The sequence below is a fragment of the Artemia sp. Qi Xiang Cuo genome, chromosome 12, assembly GCF_049724085.1.
Source record: "Artemia sp. Qi Xiang Cuo chromosome 12, ASM4972408v1, whole genome shotgun sequence".
Lineage (NCBI taxonomy): Eukaryota > Metazoa > Arthropoda > Branchiopoda > Anostraca > Artemiidae > Artemia > Artemia sp. Qi Xiang Cuo.
The window spans coordinates 14844834-14869990 of NC_142805.1; the positions used below are offsets into that span (position 1 = coordinate 14844834).

Here is a 25157-nt window from a genome sequence, read left to right on the forward strand (position 1 = left end):
AACTTGACATTAGTAAGTCGTCTGGATAAGACACCAGACTCAAAGATAATTCCTAAGTCCTTTGGCAATATTTTTAGTTATACCAGATGTCCGGGTGTCTAACAAGATGTGATTCAATTCAAATCCTTGTCGAAAACCTCGGAAAAGTCTATTCGGGGATAAGTGATATATGGGGTTAACGTTAGGATGCTAAAATCAAATTTGAACAAGTCTACTGGTGAATCGTTTCTGTTTTTTCAGTTTAAATTTTGTTTAATTTAGAAAGTGTATCCTCAGTAAAATTTGTGATAATCTAGTTACCAATCTCGGTGAGAATCTGAAAAACTTAAAATACAATTTTTCTCGTTTGCTGTTCTTATGGCTTATTGGCGGTCTATTAGACATTGTCGATTTTGTTTCAACCCTAAATCTCGGTCGCCCGTCTGCGATTCCAACGGACTTAATAGTAGGCTAGGCCTAGACAATATACAAATCTAAGTCGCCATTTCACCTACAACTCCAATGGACGTTGTCGGTCATGAATTTTTGAATCATTAGTTGGTTTCCAGTTGCCTTCAAATGGCTCAGAGAACTGATAGACTGTCTGTTTTACCCTTACTACATCTTCCTTAATTCTGCTTTAAGGCAATAGACTATCATGAAGAAGTGAAAATAAACATTTTTCATAGGTTTTTCAGACAACTCTAAACATTTTTCATAAACATAGATTTTTCAGACAACTCTGAAAAAATCTATGCCAGCTTTGCCTCTCACAGAGACTATCTGTCTTGGCTATTAAAATATGAACTAGGGAGGTGTGAAGTGGAGGCCATGGATAAAATTGCCGAGGATCTGGAAAATGCAGCTAGACGGCATAATAGTAAAATATTGCATTGTCATGTTAACAAATTGAGAGGGAGTAGTCAATCCGGACTTGGCCTAGTTAAAGATACGAATGGAGCCGCAATTAGTGACAATGAAAAAACCAGAGAGAAGTGAGCCGATCGTTTTGAGAATGTTCTTAGCCAAGATAGTTACAGGAAGAGATATGGAGTAAATTGGAAAATTTTGTGATACCTCGGATGAGAAGGAAGAATTGTTTTGTGAGGAGGAATCAGCGATAGTACTAAAAGGGTTAAAAAATAATAGGGCCATATGTACAGATAGTGTGGCAAACGAGTTGCTAAAATATGGTGGCTCGGAAGTTAAAAAAAAGCTACCAAAGATAATGAACACGATTTTTGAAAAAGGAGAAGTACTTTACAAGTTTAGGAAAGTCTAAATTAAGTCTCTTTATAAGAAAGGTGATAAAAGTGAGTGTGGTAATTATCGAGGCATTAGTCTGGTCTCTGTAGGTAGTAAATTACTTAGTAATATGATACTTTTATACTGAGAGATGCCGTAGACAAAGTTTTTAAGAGAAGAACAGTGCGGTTTTAGAAAAGGTAGAGGATGTGTCGACCAAATTTTCACTCTTAGGCTAATAATTGAGGAGTGCCTGAAATTTCAAACACCTCTGGTCCTCAGTTTTATAGATTATGAGCAAGCGTTCTTTTCTGTTGATAGAAGGGCTTTAGTAAAGGTATTATCCTTGTATGGTATACCAGACAAATACATTAAAGTGATTAGTGCTATGTACGAGAATAACACTGCTGTGAAAAAAGTGAGAAAAACGAGGATTTTGTCAGCCATTGTTTGTTTTTTCTTTTTTTTTCTTCTTGTGTCGACCAATTTTCACTCTTAGGCTAATAATTGAAAAGTGCCTGAGTTTTCAAACACCTTTGGTCCTCAGTTTTATAGATAATGAATAAGCGTTCGATTCTGTTGATAGAAGAGCTTTAGCAAAGGTCTTATCCTTGTATGGTATACCAGACAAATACATTAAAGTGATTAGTGCTATGTACGAGAATAACACTGCTGCGGTTAAGGTAGGTAATGAGGTTAGCAGCTGGTTTTGTATTAAATCAGGAGTTAAGCAGGCTTGTGTTCTATCCCCCTTTATATGGATTATTTCAATGGACTTTGTCTTAAGGAGCACAGGAAAGGCAATGGGAGACCACGGCATCAAATGGGGGAGGAAAAAGTCTCCTAGACTTGAGATTATGCTGATGATTTAAGCATCCTAGATGAAAGTGTGAGCAAAATGAATGAATTTCTAGAGGTTTTGAGTTTTCAGGGTGCTAGAATATGTTTGAAAGTTGATTTTAAGAAGGCTAAGTCACAATGGCTAGGAATAAGTGAAGATGAAAAAGTGACGCTTGGTAACAAACAAATCGATGAGATGGGCTGCTTCACATACCTTGGTAGTATTATTAGTAAAGATGGTGGGAGCAGTGAAGATGTTAAAAGTAGAATAGCCAAGGCTCAGGGCGTTATTTCACAGTTAAAAAAAGTTTGAATGAATAGGATGATAAGTCTGCAAACCAAGGTTAGAATATTAGAAGCTACAGTGATGACAGAGGTCAAATATGGCTCTGAAGCATGGACGCTCCGAAAAGCGGATGAAGATTTGCTAGATGTTTTCCAGAGAAATTGCTTAAGGATTGTTCTGGGTACCCGGCTGACTGACCGTATTTCAAACAATAGGGTATACGAAAACTATGGTTCAATACCGCTCTAGGGCTATAATGAAAGAAAGGTTGAGGTGGCTAGGGCACGTTGTGCAGATGACGATTGCCGAAAATTGTTGTTTTCGGCCAACTCTCTAGGGCTATACGGAAAACCGGCCGTCCTCGTATGGGGTGGAACGACGTCATAAAGAAAGATTTAAAGGAAATGGGAACTTCATGGGCTGGTGTAAAAAGGGAGGCTTTGAATAGATTAGGGTGGAGGAGGAGTGTGCGTAGCTGTCTTGGCCTCAGGCGGCCTGGTGCTGCGGTGAGTTGTTAGTAGTAGTAGTAGTTGTCGTAGTATGCACTAATCAGGCCTTTAAACCTTTGATCACTTTGATCAAATTTTTTACTTGGACCGGACCGGTTGAATTCTTCAAATGTCTTTTTTTTTGTCATTTTCTTCAAAAGTCACTTTTTTGGTCTCACAATTTTCATGGTTTTTGTTTAAATATTTTGCTAAAAATAATTTAGCATAAATGTCTTTACTTATAGATAAGTCGTAAAACTACAGTCAAGACCAAGTTTTGAGATGTATTTTTTAAGAAAAGGATACTTTTTTACTTAACAATATTCAGTTAAAGATGTAATTATCCTTTACAATCGGTTATGTCATAAACGTGCAGATAGCTACTGATCTTCAGCTATGAAAATAATCGTAAGATTTTATGCAACAGGTACCTAAAGCCTGTAGCCAAGCAATTATTTCTCATTATATAGTAAAATAGAAAGGAAGTATGGTCTAGGAAATTATTCATTATGCAGTCACTAGATTTCCTTAGATTGGTGGAGAATTTTGTATGCAGTTTGAGTAAGTCTTGTCTGTTTTGTCTCAAGGTTGGGGGATTGGGTTGAAGCTTTTAGAAGAAAGTGTTTTTAGGTGGAAGGTAAAAAACACCAAATTTTAAGAGCTGGGGGAGGGGGCTTCAACTGATAACTAAGTTCAACAAGACACATGGAAACAGTTTAGAAAATTAACCTTAATAAAGTGGATAGTAGTTGGAGATTTTTTGTATCACTAGAAATTATTTATGGGAGCAAGATTTTTCCTCCTTTAAAAAGTAGAGTCTAAAAAATATAGTAGGTTTTTCCCTAGAACCGTTGGTTTTAACCCATTAGAACAAAGCTGAAGTTTCAATTCATTCGTTTTCTTTTTTGTTTGGAAAAACGTAAACTCAAACTCATATCACTTCAGATATAAGAAAATGGAGCTATTGTATGTTGATTTCTCCTACTCAGGTACGTATCAGATACGATTGTAGGGAGCCCACCTTTTATTAATCTACCTTTCCTTAAAATCTCAGAATTACTACCACATTAGGGCATTGCATCTGCATTCCCTCAAGTGCATATTTGTACTTAAATTCCCTATACGCTCTCTCCTTGAGAAATCTCAAAATAAAAATTATGGTTTTTGAAAACTTAGTTGCCCGCTCGAAGTCAGCCTCGAGATTTATCACGCCGCCTCTTCAATCCCTATCACCCATTGTAAAAACAGGTTTGAGGCGTACAAGCTTGCAAATCTCAAGGTGATTACCGAAGGGAATCACTCCGCCTGTCTAAAGATGATATTAAACACTATTAATTTGTATCATTCACCCCCCCCCCCTTCATGAGCTTAGGTCAGTACTTTCTGAGTTGCCCTTTCTGACTTGAGTTGCCCTAAATGGCTTGGACTGTTTCTGTTGTGGTTGTTACTGTTTCTTACTCCTGTGAGTATTGTATTAATTTTTTGAATTCTACTTTTGAAGGGACTTCTTACATTGAAAATGAGACAGGAAATCCTCCTTTATTTTTTTTTTTTTTTGAATGAGTCAGTCTTGGAATACTGTTTGATACTATGTTTGTTTTACTGGAATTCCAATTGAAATCTAGTTATATTAACACATGTTGCTTCTACCATTTCGTAGCCTCATATGCATGATATGTGGCATATGAAACTAAGAGAGGAAAGGAAATAATAAATGAAAAATAAAATTAAAAAAAGGTGAGAAAACGAGGATTTTGTGAGCCAGTGGCAAAACTTGAAGACGAAGAACAAGCAAATATTTCGACAATGACCTCCGGCAAGTTGTCCTCAGTGCTAAGCCAAAATTTTCGTTGTTTTTTTTGTTTTTTTCTCTTTTTTTTGTTTTTTTTCTTTTCTTTTTCTTTCTTCTTCTTTCCTTTTTTTGTTTTTTTTTTTTTTTTCTGCACTGAGTACAACTTGGCGGAGGTCTTTGTAGAAATGTTCACTCGTTCTTTGTCTTTTACTAATTCTGCCTTTGGCTCACAAAACGCCCAATTTCTTACCTTTTTTTATATAGTTTTGCACTTATTATTTCCTTTTCTGCTCTTAGATTCATATGGCATGTATAGCCAGTGTGGTATAAGAATGTATTTGTGTGATATGTGACACATATGTTTGATATGTAACACATATGTGTGATATGTGACACATATGTGTGATGTGTGACACATAAGTGTGATATGTGTCTAAACGTAGAAGATTTCCAAAATGCATGGTTTCTTTTTTTTAGTGAGGTTACCCTGTCTATCCTAAATAATAAAAAGAAAATAAGCGAAAAAATATCGAAATTTGATAGTGCTCCTTTCTGATGTTTTAGCATTGATTTGTAACCTAATCATGAGTAAACAAAAGGTATAACCTTTTGGGTTTTGGGTACGAACCAAATACAATTAAGTTTCATGAAATAATGTTCTATTTGTATTGGCTTACAAATAACTTTCACCAATTCTAGGTGACAGGGTGGCTATCGAACCAGGAGTTCCTTGTAGAGTTTGCGAGTATTGCAAGTCTGGACGATATAATTTGTGCCTGGAGATAATCTTTTGCGCCACCCCTCCAATTCATGGAAGTTTACGAAATTATTATACTCATCCAAGTGATTTTTGCTACAAGTAAGTCGTGTATCCATACTCTATTGGAATAATAGTATTAATGAGATACTTAACTATAAAGACAAGTATTTATAATTTACTTAGACTACGGTTTTGCTAATTATACTTCTTTACCAACCTTCCAATACAGTCTTTGTTTCAGTAATGTATAGCTAATGCATTGAATTACGAATAGTAGTCGTCGACCTTGCTTTAATATTATGTCTCAGCTAGGGGTAAATAATTCTTCAACTAGACAAGCTCCGTCGACGGAGCTTGTCTAGTCCTATATCTCTGTTGACGTGATGTCCTTTTTCTTTTTGGTATATAGTTTTTCGGTATGTAGTACCGAATTTTAGGTCAGACATACCCAAAGATATTAAACATAAAAGAATTATCCCAGTTGGTGATTAGAGTTAAAAGCTTTACTATTTCTGGGTAAACTTTTTATTCACCATTTATTTATTGCAGATGGCCTAAATAGAATAAGTATTCTTTTACCTATTAATATATTTAGTTATGTTGGTTTCGCTCTCTCTCTCATCTCTCTCTCTCTCTCTCTCTCTCTCTCTCTCTCTCTCTCTCTCTCTCTCTCTCTCTCTCTCTCTCTCTCTCTCTCTCTCTCTCTCTCTCTCTCTCTCTCTCTCTCTCTCTCTCTCTCTCTCTCTCTCTCTCTCTCTCTCTCTCTCTCTCTCTCTCTCTCTCTCTCTCTCTCTCTCTCTCTCTCTCTCTCTCTCTCTCTCTCTCTCTCTCTCTCTCTCTCTCTCTCTCTCTCTCTCTCTCTCTCTCTCTCTCTCTCTCTCTCTCTCTCTCTCTCTCTCTCTCTCTCTCTCTCTCTCTCTCTCTCTCTCTCTCTCTCTCTCTCTCTCTCTCTCTCTCTCTCTCTCTCTCTCTCTCTCTCTCTCTCTCTCTCTCTCTCTCTCTCTCTCTCTCTCTCTCTCTCTCTCTCTCTCTCTCTCTCTCTCTCTCTCTCTCTCTATCTCTCTCTCTCTCTCTGTTTTTCTGTCTCTATCTGTCTCTGTCTCTCTCTTTCTCTCTCTCTCTCTCTCTCTCTCTCTATCTCTCTCTCTCTCTCTCTCTCTTTCTCTATTTCTCTCTATCTCTCTCTCTCTCTCTCTCTCTCTCTCTCTCTCTCTCTCTTCTCTCTCTCTCTCTCTCTGTCCCATGGGCGCCGGCAGGGGGGGGGGGGGCATGGCCCCCCTGAAAATTTGGGACTATAAAATAATTATAAGGAAACCAAAAGAAAAAAAAACAGAATATACAAAAACTATACAAAATGTGTATTGCCCCACTGTTGACTGCCTGCCAATAGACTCTGACCTATAATTAAAGTGTAAGAGCCTAACTATTGATAACATTCAATCAAAGAAACAGCTTTTTTGGTGATCCTAAATATGTATTTGTTTATTAGTAATTAGTGCAGTTATTAGTACACAAGAAAGTTCGTATAATAAAAGAAAACACAAGGAACACAACTTAATAAGGGGCAATTTTTTGTAAAAATTTGCGTCAACTTTTTACCTGTATTGCCAGAGTACCCATGAGCTGATATATGGAGCCACTGTAATCAGAAATGTTTCCCCTGAATGGAATGCTGGGAATTTTCCCCCTGAACTGATACGTTTTTGTGTTTTATTATCATTTATTTATTTTTCCAGGAGTGACTGTATTTATCTAGTTGTCGCTCTGAAAAAGATTTATTATTTTACAGCTTTTAATTAAAAAACTTTTTCCACAAAATAAGTTTTTCAAAGAAAAGTAAAGAACTCCATTAAACAAAAAAGAGCAAAAATAAAATCAAATAATCAACCAAGCGTGAAACTACCACAAATCAGCATCGATAAATAAATGAAACCCAAAACGAACAGAAATTACAATAAATAAACGATTCAAACTAAAAAAGGATCAGAAATTAACATAAGTTGGGCTCAAAACCCCTATGCCTTCCCAAGGCCAGAACATAATTTGCACTTTACTGAAAAAAATATAAATGTTTTTACTTTTATAACTTTTATAAATCAAATAATATTAACATTTTGAGTACTAAATATCAGTATATGTATATTAAACTGACAATGCACATTAATTTATTTTTTTTTCAGTAAAGTGCAAATTATGTGCTGGCTTTGGGAAGGCATAGGGGTTTTGAGCCCAACTTATGTTAATTTCTGCTCGTTTTGAGTTTGATTCGGTTATTTTTGTAATTTCTGTTCGTTTTGGGTTTTATTTATTTATCGATACTGATTTGTGGTAGTTTCATGCTTGGTAGATTATTTGATTTTATTTTTGCTCATTTTTGTTTAATAGAGTTATTTACTTTTCTTTGAAAAACTTATTTTGTGGAAAAAGTTTTTTTTAATTAATTTCTGTTCGTTTTATATTGACATAGTCTTTTCAGTCAAAAAGAAAATAATACGTTAAATCTTTTCGTTTTTTTAAGAATTTATAGATTGGCCTGTTATTTGTATGTTGGAGAAAAATTTTCAGCAATTTTTAACAACGTACACCCTCTTAAAAATCTGGACGCAAATAGTAGTGTTTAATTTAGTTTCATACCTCCTCTAGTTGACCTGAAATGGAAAACTTGATACCATTCGCGAAAGATTCTGTTTACTTTCTTTGATAGCTTGAATACACTTACGCTATTTTGATTTGGTTAAATTTTAAGAGCAGAAGCAGCCCCGAAAGTTTGAACATAATACCCTCAGCCGTTCTTGGGATACTGCTGAGATTATCCCGTTCTTGGGATACTGCTGAGCCTTATTGGGAATAAGCATTAACACAGTGCATTTTGATTTAATCTTATGGCAACATTTAGTTTTTAAACATAATGGGCAAATGGGAGTGTGGGCGTGGGAGGGGGATTAGTTTCCCTCCAATCACTTTCGACTATAAAAAAGGGCATCAGCCCTTTCTATTTTCAATCGAATGAGCCCTTTTCGAAGTTTCTACAACAACTCCTTCGATACAAAGTGCCCTGGTCTAAACAACAACAAAAACAAAAAAAATAATACATTATACCCATATCGATCTTTTCTATAGAAAGTTCAAACCTTCCGATCATTTTCGACTATTAAAAATGGCACTAGGCCCTTTTGACTTCCAGTTGACTGAACCCTTTTTGAGTTTCTACGACAACACTTCCTATAAACACCTTATATGCCCCCAGGGCATAAATTACAACCCTTTCCTTAAGGGCTGTGAGGGTGGTTGTCATCCTCTAAGACCTAATTTTCAAAACCTCAACTACGTTAACCAAAATGGCTATCTCTAAATTTTGATTGGATGTGTCTGGGAAAATAGTGGGCGTGAGAGGGGTGTTGGTCTTTCTCCAATCATTTTCAACTATTAAAAAAGGCACTAGCTCTTTCAATATCCAATCAAATGAGCCCTTTTGAATTTTTTACGACAACGCTTTCAATAAAAACCTTATATGCCCCCTGGAAATAAATTACAACCCTCGCCCTGAGGGCTGGGGGGGGGGGGGTTGTCATCCACACAGACCAGTTTTCCAGAACTTTCTACTACGTTGAACAAAATGGGTATATGAAAATTTTGATTGGATGTGTTTGGGGGGATGGTGGGCGTGAGAGGGGGTTAGTTACCCTCCAATCACTCTCAACTATTAAAAAGGGCACTAGCCCTCTCAATTTCCTATTGAATGAGCCCGTTTTGAAGTTTTTACGACAACTCTATCATTAAAAACCTTATATGCCCCCAGGGCATAACTTACAACCTTTGCCCTGGGGATATTCCCCCAGGGGATAACTTACAACCCTCGCCCTGAGGGCTGGGGGGGGGGTGTCATCTTTAAATACATAAGTTCCAGAACTTTCAACTACGTTAAAGAAAATGGCTATCTCTAAACTTTGATTGAATTTGTTTGGGGAAATGGTGATCGGGAGAGGGGGGTTAATTACTCTCCACTCACTTCCGACTGTTAAAAAGGGCAATTTCGATTTCCAATCAAATGAGCCCCTTTTGAAATTTCTACAACAAATTTCTATATAAACCTTATATGCCCCCTGGGCATAACTTAAAACCCTTGCACTGAGGGCTGTGATGGGGATATCATCCTAAATAACCTAATTTCCAGAACTTTTGACAACGTTGTGCAAAATGGATATCTCAAAATTTTGATTGGATGTGTTTGGGGAAATGGTGGGCATGAGAGGGGGTTGGTTGCACTTCGATTACTTTCGGCTATAAAAAGGGAAATATCCCTTTCAATTTTCAATTGAATGAGCCCTTTTTGATGTTTGTACAACATGGCTTTCTATAAAAACCTTACATGCTCCCAGGGCATAACTTACAACCCTCGCTCTGAGGGTTGTGGGGGGTGGGGTGTCATCCTTAAAGACCTAATTTCAAAAACATCTATGTTGAATAAAATGGCTATCTAAAAATGTTGATTGGATGTGTTTGGGGAAGTGGTGGGCGCGAGAGGGGTGGTAGTCGCTCTCCAATCACTGTCAACTATTAAAAATGGCCCTAGCCCTTTCAATTTCCAATCGAATGAGCCCTTTTTCAAGTTTCTATGACAAAGATTTCAATAAAATCTTTATATGCCCCCAGGGCATAATTTATAACCCATGCCCTAAAGACTGTGGGGGGAAAGTCCTGCTCAAAGGTATAATTTCCTGAACTTTAATTTCTATCTGGAAATCCATAACACTGAATAAAATGACTATCTAAAAATTTTGATTGGATATGTTTGGGGAAATGGTGAACGTGGAAGGGGTGTTAGTTGATTTCGAGCCCCTATAGACTATTAAAAAGGGCAGTAGTCATTTTGGCCCTATATTAGACTAGCTGTTTTTGAAGTTTCCAGGACAGCACGTTTTATCGAAACCATACCTTGTACCAGGGCTAAACTTACAAGATTTATATTAGGTACTCTGGGTGAGTTTCCTCCTAAAAAACATAATTTCTATCTGGAAATCCACAACACCGAATAAAATGGCTATCAAAAAATTTTGATTCGATGTGTTTGTGGAAAAGGTGGGCGAGAGAGGGGGGCTAGTTGCCCTCAAATCACTTTCGACTATTAAAAAGGGCACTAAACCTTTCAATTTCAATTCTAATGAGCTCTTTTTCAAGTTTCTACTACCAAGTTTTCAACAAGAACGTACATGCTCCCAGCGCATAACTTATAGCTCTTGCAATGAAAACTGTGGGGGGAGTTTGCTGTTGAAATGTATAATTTGCTGAATTTTAACTGTTTGGAACAAAATGGCTATCTCAAAATTTTGATCGGATGTGTTTGGGTAAATGGTGAGCGTGGAAGGGGTGTTAGTTGCCTTCCAATTACTTTTGACTGTTAAAAAGGGCACTAGCCATTTTAATTTCTAATCGAATGAGCCCTTTTTGAAGTTTTTACGACAACGCGTCCTATAAAAACTTTATATACCCCAGGGCATAACTTACAAACCTTGTTCCGGGGGCTGTGAGGGGGTTGTCATCCTCAAAGATCTAATTTACAGAACTTAAACCTACGTTAGATAAAATGGCTATCTCAAAATTTTGATTAGATGTGTTTGGGACAAAGGTGGATGTCAGAGGGGGGTTAGTTTCCCTCTATTAACTTTCGACTATTGGAATGGCACTAGACCTTTGAATTTCCAGTTGAATGAGCCCTTATTTAAATTTCGACGACAACGCCTCCTATAAAAACCTAATATGCCCCCAAGACACAACTTACAACCCTTGCCCTGAAGGCTGTGCGGGAGTGTCCTCCTCAAAAAAATAATTTCTATGTGGAAATCAACCACGCTGAACAAAATGGCTACCTCAAAATTTGGATTGGATGTGTTTGGGGGAATGATGGGCGTGGGGGGGCTAGTTGCCCTCAAATGCCCTTCGAATTTGAGAAATGGGTCTAGCTCTAGGAAGGCTAAATCGAATGAGCCTTTTTTGAAGTTTCTACGACACGCCTTCTATAAAAAACCTTATATGCTCCCAGGGAATAACTTATCGCTTTTGCCCTGACGGTTGTGGAGGAGTGTCCTCCTCAAAAGAATATTTTCTATGTAGAAATCAACTACGTTGAACAAAATGGCTATCTCAAAATTTTGATTGGATGTGTTTGGGGGAATGATGGGCTTGGGGGGGGGGGGGCTAGTTACCCTCTTATCACTTTCGACTATTAAAAAGGACACAAGCCCTTTGAATTTACAATCGAATGAGCCTTTTTTAAAGTTTTTGCTACAACACCTTGTATAAAACCTTATGTGCCCAAAGGGCATAACTTAAAACCCATGCTCTGAGAGTGTTGTGGGACTGTCCTCCTCAAAAATATATTTTCTATCTGAAAATCAACTACGCTGAACAAAATGGCTATCTCCAAATTTTGATTGGATGTTTTTGGGGGAATGATGGCCGTGGGGGGGGCGGCTAGTTGCCCTCCAGTCACTTTTGACTATTAAAAAGGGCAATAGCCACTCCAATTTCCAATCGAATGAGCCCTTTTCGAAGCTTCTACGACAAATCCTTCGATACGAAGTGCCTTGGTATGGAGGAAAAAAAAAAATAAAACATTGCGCCCACATCGTTCTTTACTTAGGCAGTGCTATTGCGCTGCCTATGATGAAATATAAAGGCGTCAAATATATTGGTTTTCGGTATTCAAAATTAAATTTAAAATATTTAATTATTTTTTTTTCTTAATCTTAGTTTTAATGTTTTACTTTGATCAAACTACTTTGATAATGCGTTACTAATAATGGCATTAAATATTTTGGTGTTTGATAACCAAGTTCTAGGAATTCTGGTAAATTCACTAAATGTAAAATTTGCCCTCAAAAGTTCACCCCCTGGAAAGTTCCCTCTCCATGGAAAATCATCCCCGTGTAAGATCCTCCCAGCAAAAAATTCTTCCTCTCCTCCCCACCTGAAAAATCAATGCATATTCCCAATAACAAATACAACAATGGGTAAATCTTATAACTTAAAAACCTTTCCCCAGGGGCTCATTTTAACGTAGGGGGTCTTTTTATCTCTAAAGACATAGTTATTGGGCCTTTCAACTATGCTGAAGAAGAAAAGCTATCTCAGAATTTGATCGGACAATTTTGGGAGAAAGGTGGCGTGGGAGGGGGCCTAGTTGCCCCCCAATTATTTTGGTCGCTTAAGAAGGGCACTTAGACCTTTCATTTCCATTAGAATGAGCCCTCTCTCGACGATCTAGGCCCACTGGGTCGATACGGTCACCCCTGTCGAAACAAAAACAAAAGAAAAAAACAACAACAAATAAACACGCATCCGTGTTCTTTCTTCAGGAAAAAATTACAAAATTCCACATATTTGCAGGTATGAGCTTGAAACCCCTCCAGTAGGGTTCTTTGATGCGCTGAATCTGATGGTGTGATTTTCATTAAAATTATATGACTTCGAGGGGGTCTTTCCCTCTTTTCTAGAAAATCAGACAAATTTGTTCAGGCTCGTAGCATTTGATGGGTAAAATTAAACTTAATTAAACTTATATATTTGGAATCAGCAAAATTCTTTTGATATTTCAATTGGTGTCAAAATTCAGTTTTTTAGAGTTTCGGTTACTATTGAGCCGTGTCGCTCCGTACTTACAGTTCATTACCATAATTGGCGATCGTTGAAATATTGATAGTTTTTTCTGCCTTACCCACAAAACTTTACAGTTTCATGAAATGTAATTAAACAACTAGAATTGGGTTTTCAACTAAAGTAAGGAGCAAGTTTATAAATTGCTAATATAATAGATATAAATTGCTCTGTATATAAGGGGGACTGCCCTATCTTTTCAATTGTAAATTTTCTTAAAAAATTGTGAAAAAAAGCCACACTTCATAGTAAAGAGTAAGGAGCAAAAAAGGAGACGGCCCCTTTCATATAAAGAATAATCTGTTCAAATAGATTTCAAATCTGTTTCTTGCATTCAGTTGAAAAGTTCTTTTTTTTATTTAATTTCTGATTGTTTTCTAGATCATACCCAAGCCTAACCATGATATAATTTGAGGTATATATAACCAGTCCCTTATATCCCTGGTTAATTTGACTTGACTTGCTTTATTTACTACTAATTACAAAATAAACTATATACAAGCAACCGCCCGGAGAAGGCTCAAAAAGCCTGATGAAAGACGGCTGCAATCCTCTAATTCACAACCTCTCAAAATTCTAATTCTCAAAAAAAAAAAAAGACAGGAAAAAAAAAAAACTTTAACACTCTCACTAAAAATAAACAATAAAACCAAAAACTATGAAGAAAAGAAAAGAAAAAAAAACATTAATTATGACAATAATAATAAATTACCTCCCCTCTCCCAATAAATGTTTTTTTATTTTTACTTTAAACGACCCAATGTGTTCAGCTTCCCGAACGCCAACTGGGATATCATTCCAAATAGCCGGAGCCAAATACCGAATCCCGAAACCTGCACGTGTGGTGTCTCGATACTCAACAGTAAAATTTTCCGCCTCTCTAGTCGCATACCTGTGGAGTTAACTATTTACGCTAAAAAAATTTGTAAAAACTGGAGGACATACATCATTCCAACATCTATAGGCAAAAATAGCAGCTTGGTAATCGCGAATCTGACCAATGTTAAGCACTCTTAATTTTTTAAAACATGACGCTGTATCATTCACATTTTCTATATAATTCCCAAGAAGACGTACTTTTTTATTTTTTAAAATCTGAAATATTTTTAATTTTTAATAAAATTTGATAGACAAAATTACAAAACAATAATACTTATACGGCGCAACAATACTATTATAAAATAATAAAAGAACCGACAATGGTAAAAAATGCTTCAAACGACGCAAAATTCCCAGACCTCTAGCAACTTTAGCTGCAACAAGATCACTATGGTGCTTCCAAGACAAATTACAATCAAGCTGGAAGCCCAAATAACGCACCTCATGCACCCGTGACAAAGGCTTACCATTAAAAAATATCTCTCCATCAACACTCGGAGGCTTACCAACTCTCCTAAAAATCATAAAATTAGTTTTTTTAACATTCACTGACAAAAGGCTTAAACTTGTAAATACATAAAATGACTTTAAAACCCTATTTACTTTCAGCAATAGATCATCAATCATTCCACTAGACATAGTTAAAGCAGTATCATCCGCGAAAGTCGTGATAAAACACTCCGGTAAGTAAAAACGCATTGAATCAACATACACAAGGTACAGAAGTGGTCCCAAGACAGATCCCTGAGGTACACCACACTTCACTTTATAGGGATAATAAAATTAATAATTTAAAAAAACTTTAATAGATATTCAGATTAAAAAAATATCAAACCATTTCAGATAATTACCACTAACTCCAAGGTACTGTAGACGTTTGAGTAAAATTTTAAAATCCACTGTATCAAACGCCTTTCTAAAATCAATAAAAACAGTCAAAGGGATTTCACCACGTGAAATTTAAAATGTGTAAACCAATAATTGTACGTGTATTAGTACCGTTCTACGTTTAAATTTTCAATTTCAATTTTGGATAAGATTTGAATATACTTAAAAAAAATTGGCGATGAATAGTAATTTTAGTAAAAAGTCCTTGTTAAAGTTACTACAAAAGAATTTCGGTTAGATGAAAAGGAATATTATTGTTTGTATAAATGAAAATTCTGCGAGACTTTTGATCTTCTACCTAACTGAAGCCATCACAACCTCTACAATAGGATTTTCTTATAGATAAATACATTACATATATTTGTTTAAATACATTGGAATACTTCTTATAAATAGAAAAAGAAAATGGCACCGTTTAAAACTGCTGAAAACTAGGTTTCTTGCAGTATTTGTCACCCCAAAGAAATTTCCTGGCGGGGCTGATGATGACCTGCCTTGCCTTTTCCACCTCTGTGCTGGTAGAAATGGGAATGTAGGTTTTGAGCTGTATAGAGAAACAATTTAATTAATTCCCACTCCTCCCCCCTACCTCTTTCAACATTTATCTGAAGCCTCGTGAAGAGTAAGCAGTTTGTCTATTAAAATGTACCTTTTCAGGAATCTACCCTATCACCACCTAAACAAAGACTCCTCCCCCCTCATTATAGCTGACACGCAATTACAGATCACTAAACGTAGCTCAATTTCATTGCAAATAAAGCGAGTCAGCTTGGTTGAATCTAGTACTGCCATCCAGTAATCCAGCCATCAGTACTGCCAATCCAGTAAGCCGTGTCGCATTACTTCTTTTGCAGATGGGAAGCCTAAAATATAGTTATTGATACTTTTAAATCAATTAGCTTCTCGGAATTTTGAATTGATTGCAAATTCGTCCTCTTTGGTGTAAAGTCGTAGTTTGGTGCCCTAGAATGACAGAAAACAAGACTTTCCCCTGGCACATTCTGTATGTTCACTTATTGGCAGTGTTTGTGTCCAAACACTGCCAATAAGAAAATTTGGAGCAATCTTTATTGCAGTATCTTTAAAGGATTGGCAATTTTAATTTCTCATTGTTTAACCTTGTATTACTGAATCTGGAAGGCTTGTATGTATGGGATCCAAATGTACAGATTAGCATTATTGTTGTGTTATTCGTTAGTTCTAAGTCATGAGATGACAAATCAGTAATTTCAATTGAATTTGGAAATTTTGGCATGAATTTAATTCCTCCTTCCTGTTTATCCTTCACAAAGTGTATATTTTAAAGGATTTGTATTCTCCTGAAATTCGTTGTGATTCTTGCTGTTGATCTCAGGCATTATCGTGAATTCAATTCCTCCTTCCTATTTATTCTTTCCGATAAAATAACACGTTCATACATGCCATTTGAATTTTTGTTTGTCCTCTGACTGCAGATTTTGTCATGCAACTTCTGCATTGGCAATTCAATGTGATTCCCCTATCGTAGATAATTTTCCTAACTCAGGAGAAGGATTTTTTTTTGTTCTTTACCATATGTACGCGGGCTAAGTGAAAAACTAAACCGAATTTTACAGAGTAATAGTCTAAAAGTAGCTTTAAAGAGTAGTAATACTTTGGGTAATTTTCTAAATTCTAGGAAGGATCTAACTTCATTGGGGCAACAAAGTGGGGTCTATCAACTCCCATGTACTTGCGGAAGCTCATATGTGGGACATACTAACCAGAATTTGGAAATGAGATTGCTACAACATAAAGACTCTATTTCATCGGCTTTAAAACAAAATTCTAAGCCTGAAGATTTCACTTCAGCCCTATCGCAACATAGTTTTAATTTTCCGGACGATTTTGTTTTGTTCGATTATGTCTCTCTTTTTTTCGATAATGTCTCTTTGATTTGTAGGGACTGGGGTTTAAAGTAAAATTTTCGCGAAACTCTTGAAATTAAGGAAATTTTATTCAGAAATATAGCTTTTAAATCGTGACACGTGGGAATTTGGTTTGAAATCTACGATATTTTATTAAAATCTGTTAGAGTAAAGTTCAATTCACCCAATGTAATTAACCTCTGTATAAGTGTTAGTTCATTCAATACTAATGAAACGGATCCAAGAAGGTCAAAGAGACTAGCTTCCGTTTTTGCTCTGGAAAGAATCAGATTATTAAACAATATGTAGTTTTATTTTACTTCGTATACAAATTATTATTTTTAATTGTTTTAGTTTAGTTTTACTACTGATGCATATGTGATCGAAATATCTAGTATTTTTGTGAAATTTATCACTGTCAAATAAAAGGATCTTAACCCTATTTGAACTTTTATTTATTCCCCTGTCGGTTGTTGCATGCCTTTTTCTTTAGCTGTTCGGAATCATTTGTTATCGTGTACAATTTCATAGGCGTCGTAGATACCGAAATGATACGACCACCCTAGTGAAAAAATTATGTGTTTTTGCTGCTTAAATGCTTGTGAATGTGACGTCATTTACATGAAAATGTTTTTCCAAAATTAAGGCTATAAACAAATTTCCCAAACTTGTTACCTATCTAAATAGTTGTTTCAGACCATAATATCTCAGTGTACCAATTAAAAAAAAAAAGAATATGGCGATGTTTTCGAAAAAATTAATACATAATCATTACTCGCTTGAAGAGAGTAGGTTCATACTTCAATGAATATTAAAAACTTTTTTGAAAACAATTATTTAATTCTGAAGAAATTTCTAAAGTTAATTCCCTAAATTCAGATACATAAGCCAAAATAACAAACTTCTGAATTGGTATGTCAGAGGCCTATAGGTATATACATTGGTATATCATAATCAAAATAAATATTATATATATAAATATATATATATATATATATATATATATATATATATATATATATATATATATATATATATATATATATATATATATATATATATATACATATATATATATATATATATATATATATATATATATATATATATATATATATATATATATATATATATATATATATATATATATATATATATATATATATATATATATATATATATATATATATATATATATATATATATATATATATATATATATATATATATATATATATATATATATATATATATATATATATATATATATATATATATATATATATATATATATATATATATATGTGTGTGTGTGTGTATGTGTAATGCTCTTATTTCAAAATACTTTAAAAAATTGCCTTTTAAAGACTGCCAGATCATGTGTCTCTTGAAGAGGCTGCACTGTTGGAGCCACTTTCAGTTGCAGTCCATGCCTGTAGGCGAAGTGGCGTAACTGCTGGGTGTAGTGTTCTAGTCCTTGGTGCTGGTCCAATTGGTCTATTAAACATGATGGTCGCCAAAGCATTTGGAGCCACCAAAATATTTATAACTGGTTTGTACCTTATTTTATACAATGCCATATTGAATATTGCTTCTGTGTCTGTCTGTTCATGATCCTTATTATTGATGTTTGATACTCTTGTCGGTGAGAACTCGTTCTTAGTATTGCGCGCAATCTCAGACACATTGGTAATGCCGTCAATATGTATGTAAAATAAAATAATAGGGAAAGATATATTTGCACATGCTATCATAGTCAATACAAACCGTGCTAGGCTAATTACCCTCCCCTTCCCTCCTGGAATATTACCCCTCCCTTGGAAATTTCTCCAGCTGATAATTCCCCCTTGGATACTTTCCCCTGCATACAAAATTTAGTAGCCACAAAAAAAATACGACAAATGGAAATGACGAAGAAAAGAAGGAATTTGGGAAGACTTTACCAATATTCCAAAATATAGGCAGAATAAGTGATGTAGAATGTTTTATAGTACGCTATTTGTTTTTAAATCTAAATTTTATTTTAATTCTTTTTCGTGTTTCTGGGGGTTGAGTTATCATATCAAGGTAAGACAAAGTTTAACAATAGGGCGATGGGGTAATGTCAACATCGAAGGCAAACTTATTAGACACATCAAAGTTTTTGAACAAAGCAGGTATATAAAAGTTTGGTTTGATATCATATGTAGACAAGTAAATGTAACTCATTTCAAAGTAAAAGTATACTTAGCTTCCGCCTTTTCCTTTATAATTCCAATAACTGATTTGAATTTCTATCGAACATATTACTTTAAATGCCACCATAGTCAAATTCAATATGATTTTTAAGAAATTTCTATCTGTTATTGAAATCCAAACCATTTTGATATAATAAAACCTATTTACGTTGAGAATTATATTTTTGGTTTTCTACTGAAAATCATATAAATCCTAATAATTTCAATAATTTGTTGGACTTCAAACACGAATCATAGTATTTATTTATTTTTATTTTTTTGGCTGGTTTAAATTCCAGCCAAAAATTTGCTTGGAAATCCTGTATTTTTTACAGTTCTGTGCCCCTAACCCCTTCCTCTTCCCACAGAAAAATCTTTGTGATCTTTTTGAACAAGAAAATAATCCCTGTAAGCTTCACGCCACTGGAATCCCAATACCAAATATGCCCCCTCTTTTCTTCTACTATATTGTCTTTCTGTAAAAAATTGACAATTCGCATAATTTACAACCCTTATTCGAGCGGCTCTGGTCATCCTTTGATCTAAATTTATTGATATTTTAAACTGTTGTGAACATAATGGGTAAATGTAAGTGTTGATCAGATGTCCAAATAGGTTATGAAAGGACCAGATACCAAAACAGGTTCTTGGACAGGGGGTGGCTGCTCTCCAATCAAAGTTTTTCTGACTCATTTTAGGGCCCCTAACCACTCCCCCTTCAAACAGCAAAATCTTCTTGATCTTTTTGAACAATAAAATAATCCCTGAATGTTTCATCCCACTGGACTCCTAAGACCAAATATGCCCCCTCCCTCTTTTCTTCCAATATAAAATATATCTGTAAAGAATTGACAATTCGCATAATTTATGTCCCTTATCCTAGTGGCTCTGACCATCCTTGGATGCAAATTTATTTATGTTTTCAACTAGTGTGAACAAAATGGGTACCTCCAAATGTTGATTAGATGTCTTAGGGGTTATGGAAAGACCAAATATCAAAAAAAGGTTCTTGGACAAGGGCTGGTTTGCTCTCCAATCGCTTTTGACTTTGAAAAAGGGCGCTATAACTCGGAAAACACTAGCATATCCCCCGAAGGTTTTTGACCACAAGGGAAGGGGGTTGAGTAGGGAGCAGCCCTCCTCCTAAATGGAATAAAATCTGCTTGTTTTAGGGTTTATTGTTACTCTTTACTTCCATTATAAAGGCGTAGATTCCCAGAAATCAAGAGTGATCAATTATCAATTTCCATCTACCCCTTTCCCTAGAACTATTTCTATGGTTACATGAAGGCTCAATGAGACCTAGAATTTTCTGGCATTAAAATACACTCTTTGAGGCATCTGCCACACCCCCCGCGAACAAAATGATCCACCACCCCTCCTTCATAATAGCTGATGCGCATCTACGCACTATTACATGCAATTTTATGAAATATGAAGGAAATTAGTTCAGTTACACGAAGAAACATTAAAATAGATGTCAGAAACATTTCTCTTCAACACAAAGGAAGGCATCTCCCCGCATTACCCTTATCCTGGGTTAGTCTAAATGTAGGGAGTTTAGAGGTAAATTCCTACCCTCCCTGCATACCCCTTCCTATATTTATCTGAATGATCTTTGAAATTTAGACAATCTGAGCATTGAAATCAGGTCTTTTAAGCATCTATCATTCTTTCTCTCTCTCCGCCTACACACCGACTCACCACACCTCCTTTTTATGGCTTATGTACAATTATACGCTTTTCTTTGTTCTTTTTATTTATCTTAATTTCCCCTTGGCTGCTCAATTTTAAACTTCGGGAGAATTTCCCAGAAGGGTGAACTTTAAAGGCGGAATTTTCCAAGGCAAAGTAATTTGTCGGGAGGAATCTTCCGTGGGATGTAGGAATGTTTCGGGGGGTAAAATTTCTATTAAACAATCGAAAGTCGAAAAAGGTGTATCCCCATGACCAGATTGATACATTCAGCTCCATAGACAAGGGCTCAAAAGTATATAGCCCACTTAAAATAGAAGCTTCGTGGGTATATTTTAGTAGACAATGGATAAATTACACCTTTTAGAAATCAGAGCTACTTGAGGACTTTTGATCAGAATGATTGGATGGCCTAAAACGGAGCTATTGGGCCCATCAAAACTATCTTTGGATATTTCGGCACGTCGTACCTCTTTCAATTCATGATCGTTGTTATTAAGGGTATGATTCGATATGGTTAAATTGGGCCATTAAAAAACTATTTTTGGATATTTCGGCACGTCGTACCTCTTTCAATTCATGATCGTTGTTATTAAGGGTATGATTCGATATGGTTAAATTGGGCCATTAAAAAACTATTTTTGGATATTTCGGCACGTCGTACCTCTTTCAATTCATGATCGTTGTTATTAAGGGTATGATTCGATATGGTTAAATTGGGCCATTAAAAAACTATTTTTGGATATTTCGGCACGTCGTACCTCTTTCAATTCATGATCGTTGTTATTAAGGGTATGATTCGATATGGTTAAATTGGGCCAGAAAAAACTATTTAGTAATTAGGATGACTGTTCTGAATCAATAGATAGGCTACTTACTACATGTTTTATAGATGTTGTTTTATCCCCACCAAAGTGGGCATTTAAGAGTTTATGAGACTGTTGATTACAAATCAGGGACAATGTTACTGTTCATATATCCCGAACCTAATTACGATAAGTACACATTTCACAAGTGGTTTTTGACTTTGACCAAAGTTGCTATTCAAGTTTCTGAAGACACTAATAACAAACACGAGTCTGTAATTGGAATTTGAGAGCTGCACAACAAAAGGTAGTTTGTAACACAAGGTCACAGAGACCAGGTCCTGTGGGGGGAGGGGTTATTATTTTACTTCAAGAGGTCGACAAAATCAGAAAAAGTGGCATATTTTGGCCGGGTATTCTTTGTAATTCCCCCCGTGTAGGTTTGGTTATGAGGAATACATCTAATTTTTATCATAGTATGTTTTGAAGAACTACTGAGCTGTTGAACTACCTTGCAAATATTACAATAAGAAGAGTGTTTGAAGTCGCTAATGATGGATGTGAGGTTAATTTTGTATTCTGAGTGTCCCCTATCAAAGGAGAGAGGTATCCGGGTTGAAACCTTCCTCAAAAGAAAAATATTTTCTCCAACTCGTATATTAGGCCTACTCTTTGAATTCAGGTAAAAAAAATCGTTTCTACTGAAAAAATAAATACAAATTTCTCTGACTCATATGCCAGTTTCTTAATTACGGGGGGGGGGGGTAATTCCAGCCTTAGAAAGGGTATTAGAGCCTTCAAATTCCATTTAATGAAACCCATACTAAGTTTCTAGAACCACTTTTCCATGAGATGTCGCCGAGAAAAAGTGTTTTGGCCCTTTGTCAGGCCTATTAATAAGGGAACCAATGTTTTTTCACGTTTTTCCTTCTGTATTGAAGCCCTTTTAGCCAAAGGTCGTAAGGGTATTAGTTTCAAACTGATCAGCTAAATAAAAGCTGCTTACCTCTTTTTAAGCCCATTATATTTTAGGGGTAATGGGGAGAGTACGTGCCTGGATGTATTCTTTTTTTGGGTAGGGGGAGTGGCATTAGCTTTGTCTGCCCTCAAATCCCTTTCGAATCTTAAAAAGAGCAGGGTGTATGGCCCTGCTCCCATGCCCTTTTCTGCTACCCATCGTCCCCCTCGTAAATCCCACGATAATGGATCCGACTTTTGAGATAGTCTGAAAATCTCTTTAAGGTTTTAGGCACTATGAGCGAAACCTTGTGCATTAGTATTATCAAAATAGCGTATGCACATTATTCAGTAACAACTTGGGAGATTGAGTTGAAATCTACGGGTTTTATGGATGTCAAGTAGACTTCCAATTTTGATTTGGGAGAGTGATAGAGGTAATTAGAAGAAATTAGGCATCCAGGTGATCAAAATGTTAAATGTTAAAAATGTCAAAATGTTAAATGGGAAGGAGGAGGAAACAGACCTTCGTATTTTGGGTTTATAGAGAGCAGCTGAGGGGCAAGATAATGAATGTCTCCAATCCGCCTAAAAGAATTTGAACCAATAGCCGAAGTGCAACTGTGAATCTATTTACGGTAAAGTAGTTAAGCAAATCATAAGGCAACATTCAACCTGGCTATAAAAAAAAATATATCTTTAAAATCTCAAGAAGGATAATGGGAATCGAGTTAAAAATTCAGGGGACATTTTAGAAGGACAAGAGAACCCAAAACCTTAAGTCTGAGGAAAGGGGAAAGCATTTTTTCTTCTATTCGTTCGTCTGAAAAAGACTAACGCCTGTTCTTAAATGAATCTTATATCTGTAAGTTTTTGGGTCAGTGGAATCATTATTCGCAGAAAAAAAAACTTAAAAAAAACTATCACCCGACTACGGGACCAGCCCTTCTTTTTTTTTTACCCAAGACTCTTGCTCAGCCCGTTATAATACGGTTGTTCAGCCCATTTACTTGATTTTGAATGTTGTAGATAATTTTAGACCAAAAACTTAGGAGTGTAAAAACGCGGCATTACATTTTGTCTCCTCAGTCAGTTTCATATATTTTTTGGCCAGGTGGCCCCTATTCAGAAAACAAATTTGAACGGAATTTATTTATACAAACATATAATTAAATCAACAATTACATAAAAAGACGACATTGATTTTCTTTTTAGACGTATTAATGTCTAAAAAGACTCATTAAATTATGTTGCATTTTGTGCTAAGGATGGCTTCACTCCTGCAAAATAGAAAAAAAAAGTAGATTTTCGATTTATATGACCAACAATATAACTCTCCATCCACCTAAAACGGTGGTATTAAAACTTTTATTATAAGTTTACTAAACAAAACAACTGTTGACTGAAAAATTTGACTAGATATTCAAATTTTGACCAACTTTAGAGTTTTAATTATGCATTTTGTTATACAAGCAGATAAATTGAAAAAACTTCAGAGATATTGCTAAAATTAACCAACAATAAAATTACGTCAACTAAAAACGAGTAAAACTTAAATTTTAAGGTCGTTAAAAAAATATCAAATAGTAGTAAAATTCCATATTAAAACCTAAGCCGAGCAGAAATCAAGTCCTACAGTAAACCCAAAACGACCAAATTGTTAGTATCAATAAATAAATGAAACCCAAAATTGACTGGAACTAAAATAATGATCGCATGAAATGTAAAGATAACATGTTTGTAGATGAATAAGTGAATTAATGTTTTTGAATTAATGATATGACATAACCAGACTGTGGCTTGTATCAAAGATGGCTGGTTTTACTACAGTTTATTCAAATTAGTTTTAATAAAACAAAGTTCGTTTTTCAATGTATTTTTATTTTGATTCACGAATTAATTTCTATATTTCTCATATATTTTAGGAAATTCTTCAAACCTTATGTCTGAATCATTAATTAATTACCAATTCTGATAACTTTTTTATTTTCCATAAGATTTTCCTTTTTTGTAATTGATTCGAATGGTATGATTTAGTTCATGCTTTTATGACCGATTGATATATCGACCCCAGCCCACTCCAATAATGATCAGGGGCGCAATTTTCTATTGGGCTAGGGGGGGCAGCTGCCCCCCAGAACCCAGTTTGCCCCCCCCCCCAGCTGAAATTTAGTTTCTTCTGAAACCTGACTGACGGAAACTTGATGATTTCCCCATAATATTTTTCACTTCTATGTAATTCAAACACATCCGGTTTTTCTTTCAACCTTATCACTAAATTCCTGCTTTTATGACCAAGTTCTTATGGAACAAGTCCAGAAAAAAAAATCATTATCAACGGATTAAGAAAAAAAAGTTAAAATAAAAAAAACATTGGACCGATTAGAATATTAATACCAAGATAATCCATGAGACTTGTGAATAAAAATATTATTTTATTTTGTTGGAATCCCTTCTCGGAAGATACTATTCGTTTTTGCGAAATTATACATCGTCATATCCACCAATACAGAAGTCACGCTCGTCTGTAAATAAAAATTGCGCACGACAACAGTGCCAATTACTTATGCCGTTCATAATTTTTTGAGTTAAACACTGTTCAACTTTAAAGTATAAGGTTTTTGATCGACTAATCAGAGTCAAGAGTTAAGCGTCATTTTTTAAAACTAAAACATATGGGAGCATGGATGGCAGTTATTCCATCTGTATCAGGATTCTGGGAAAAATGAGAAGACATAGTGTTGGTAGAGAATATTTGGGAACAAATTAGTGTTAGGGCAAACTTTT

At 35.4% G+C, this 25157-nt stretch overlaps 1 protein-coding gene across 1 annotated transcript in view; it reads left to right on the forward strand.

The window, feature by feature from the left end:
• LOC148945816 (sorbitol dehydrogenase-like) overlaps nucleotides 1-25157 on the forward strand; it is a 55299-nt gene that overhangs the window by 10395 nt on the left and 19747 nt on the right. The window contains exons 4-5 of the mRNA XM_089098503.1: nucleotides 5330-5489; nucleotides 18064-18248. Of these exons, the coding sequence (XP_088954629.1) occupies nucleotides 5330-5489; nucleotides 18064-18248 (345 nt within the window). The remainder of the gene's footprint in view (nucleotides 1-5329; nucleotides 5490-18063; nucleotides 18249-25157) is intronic.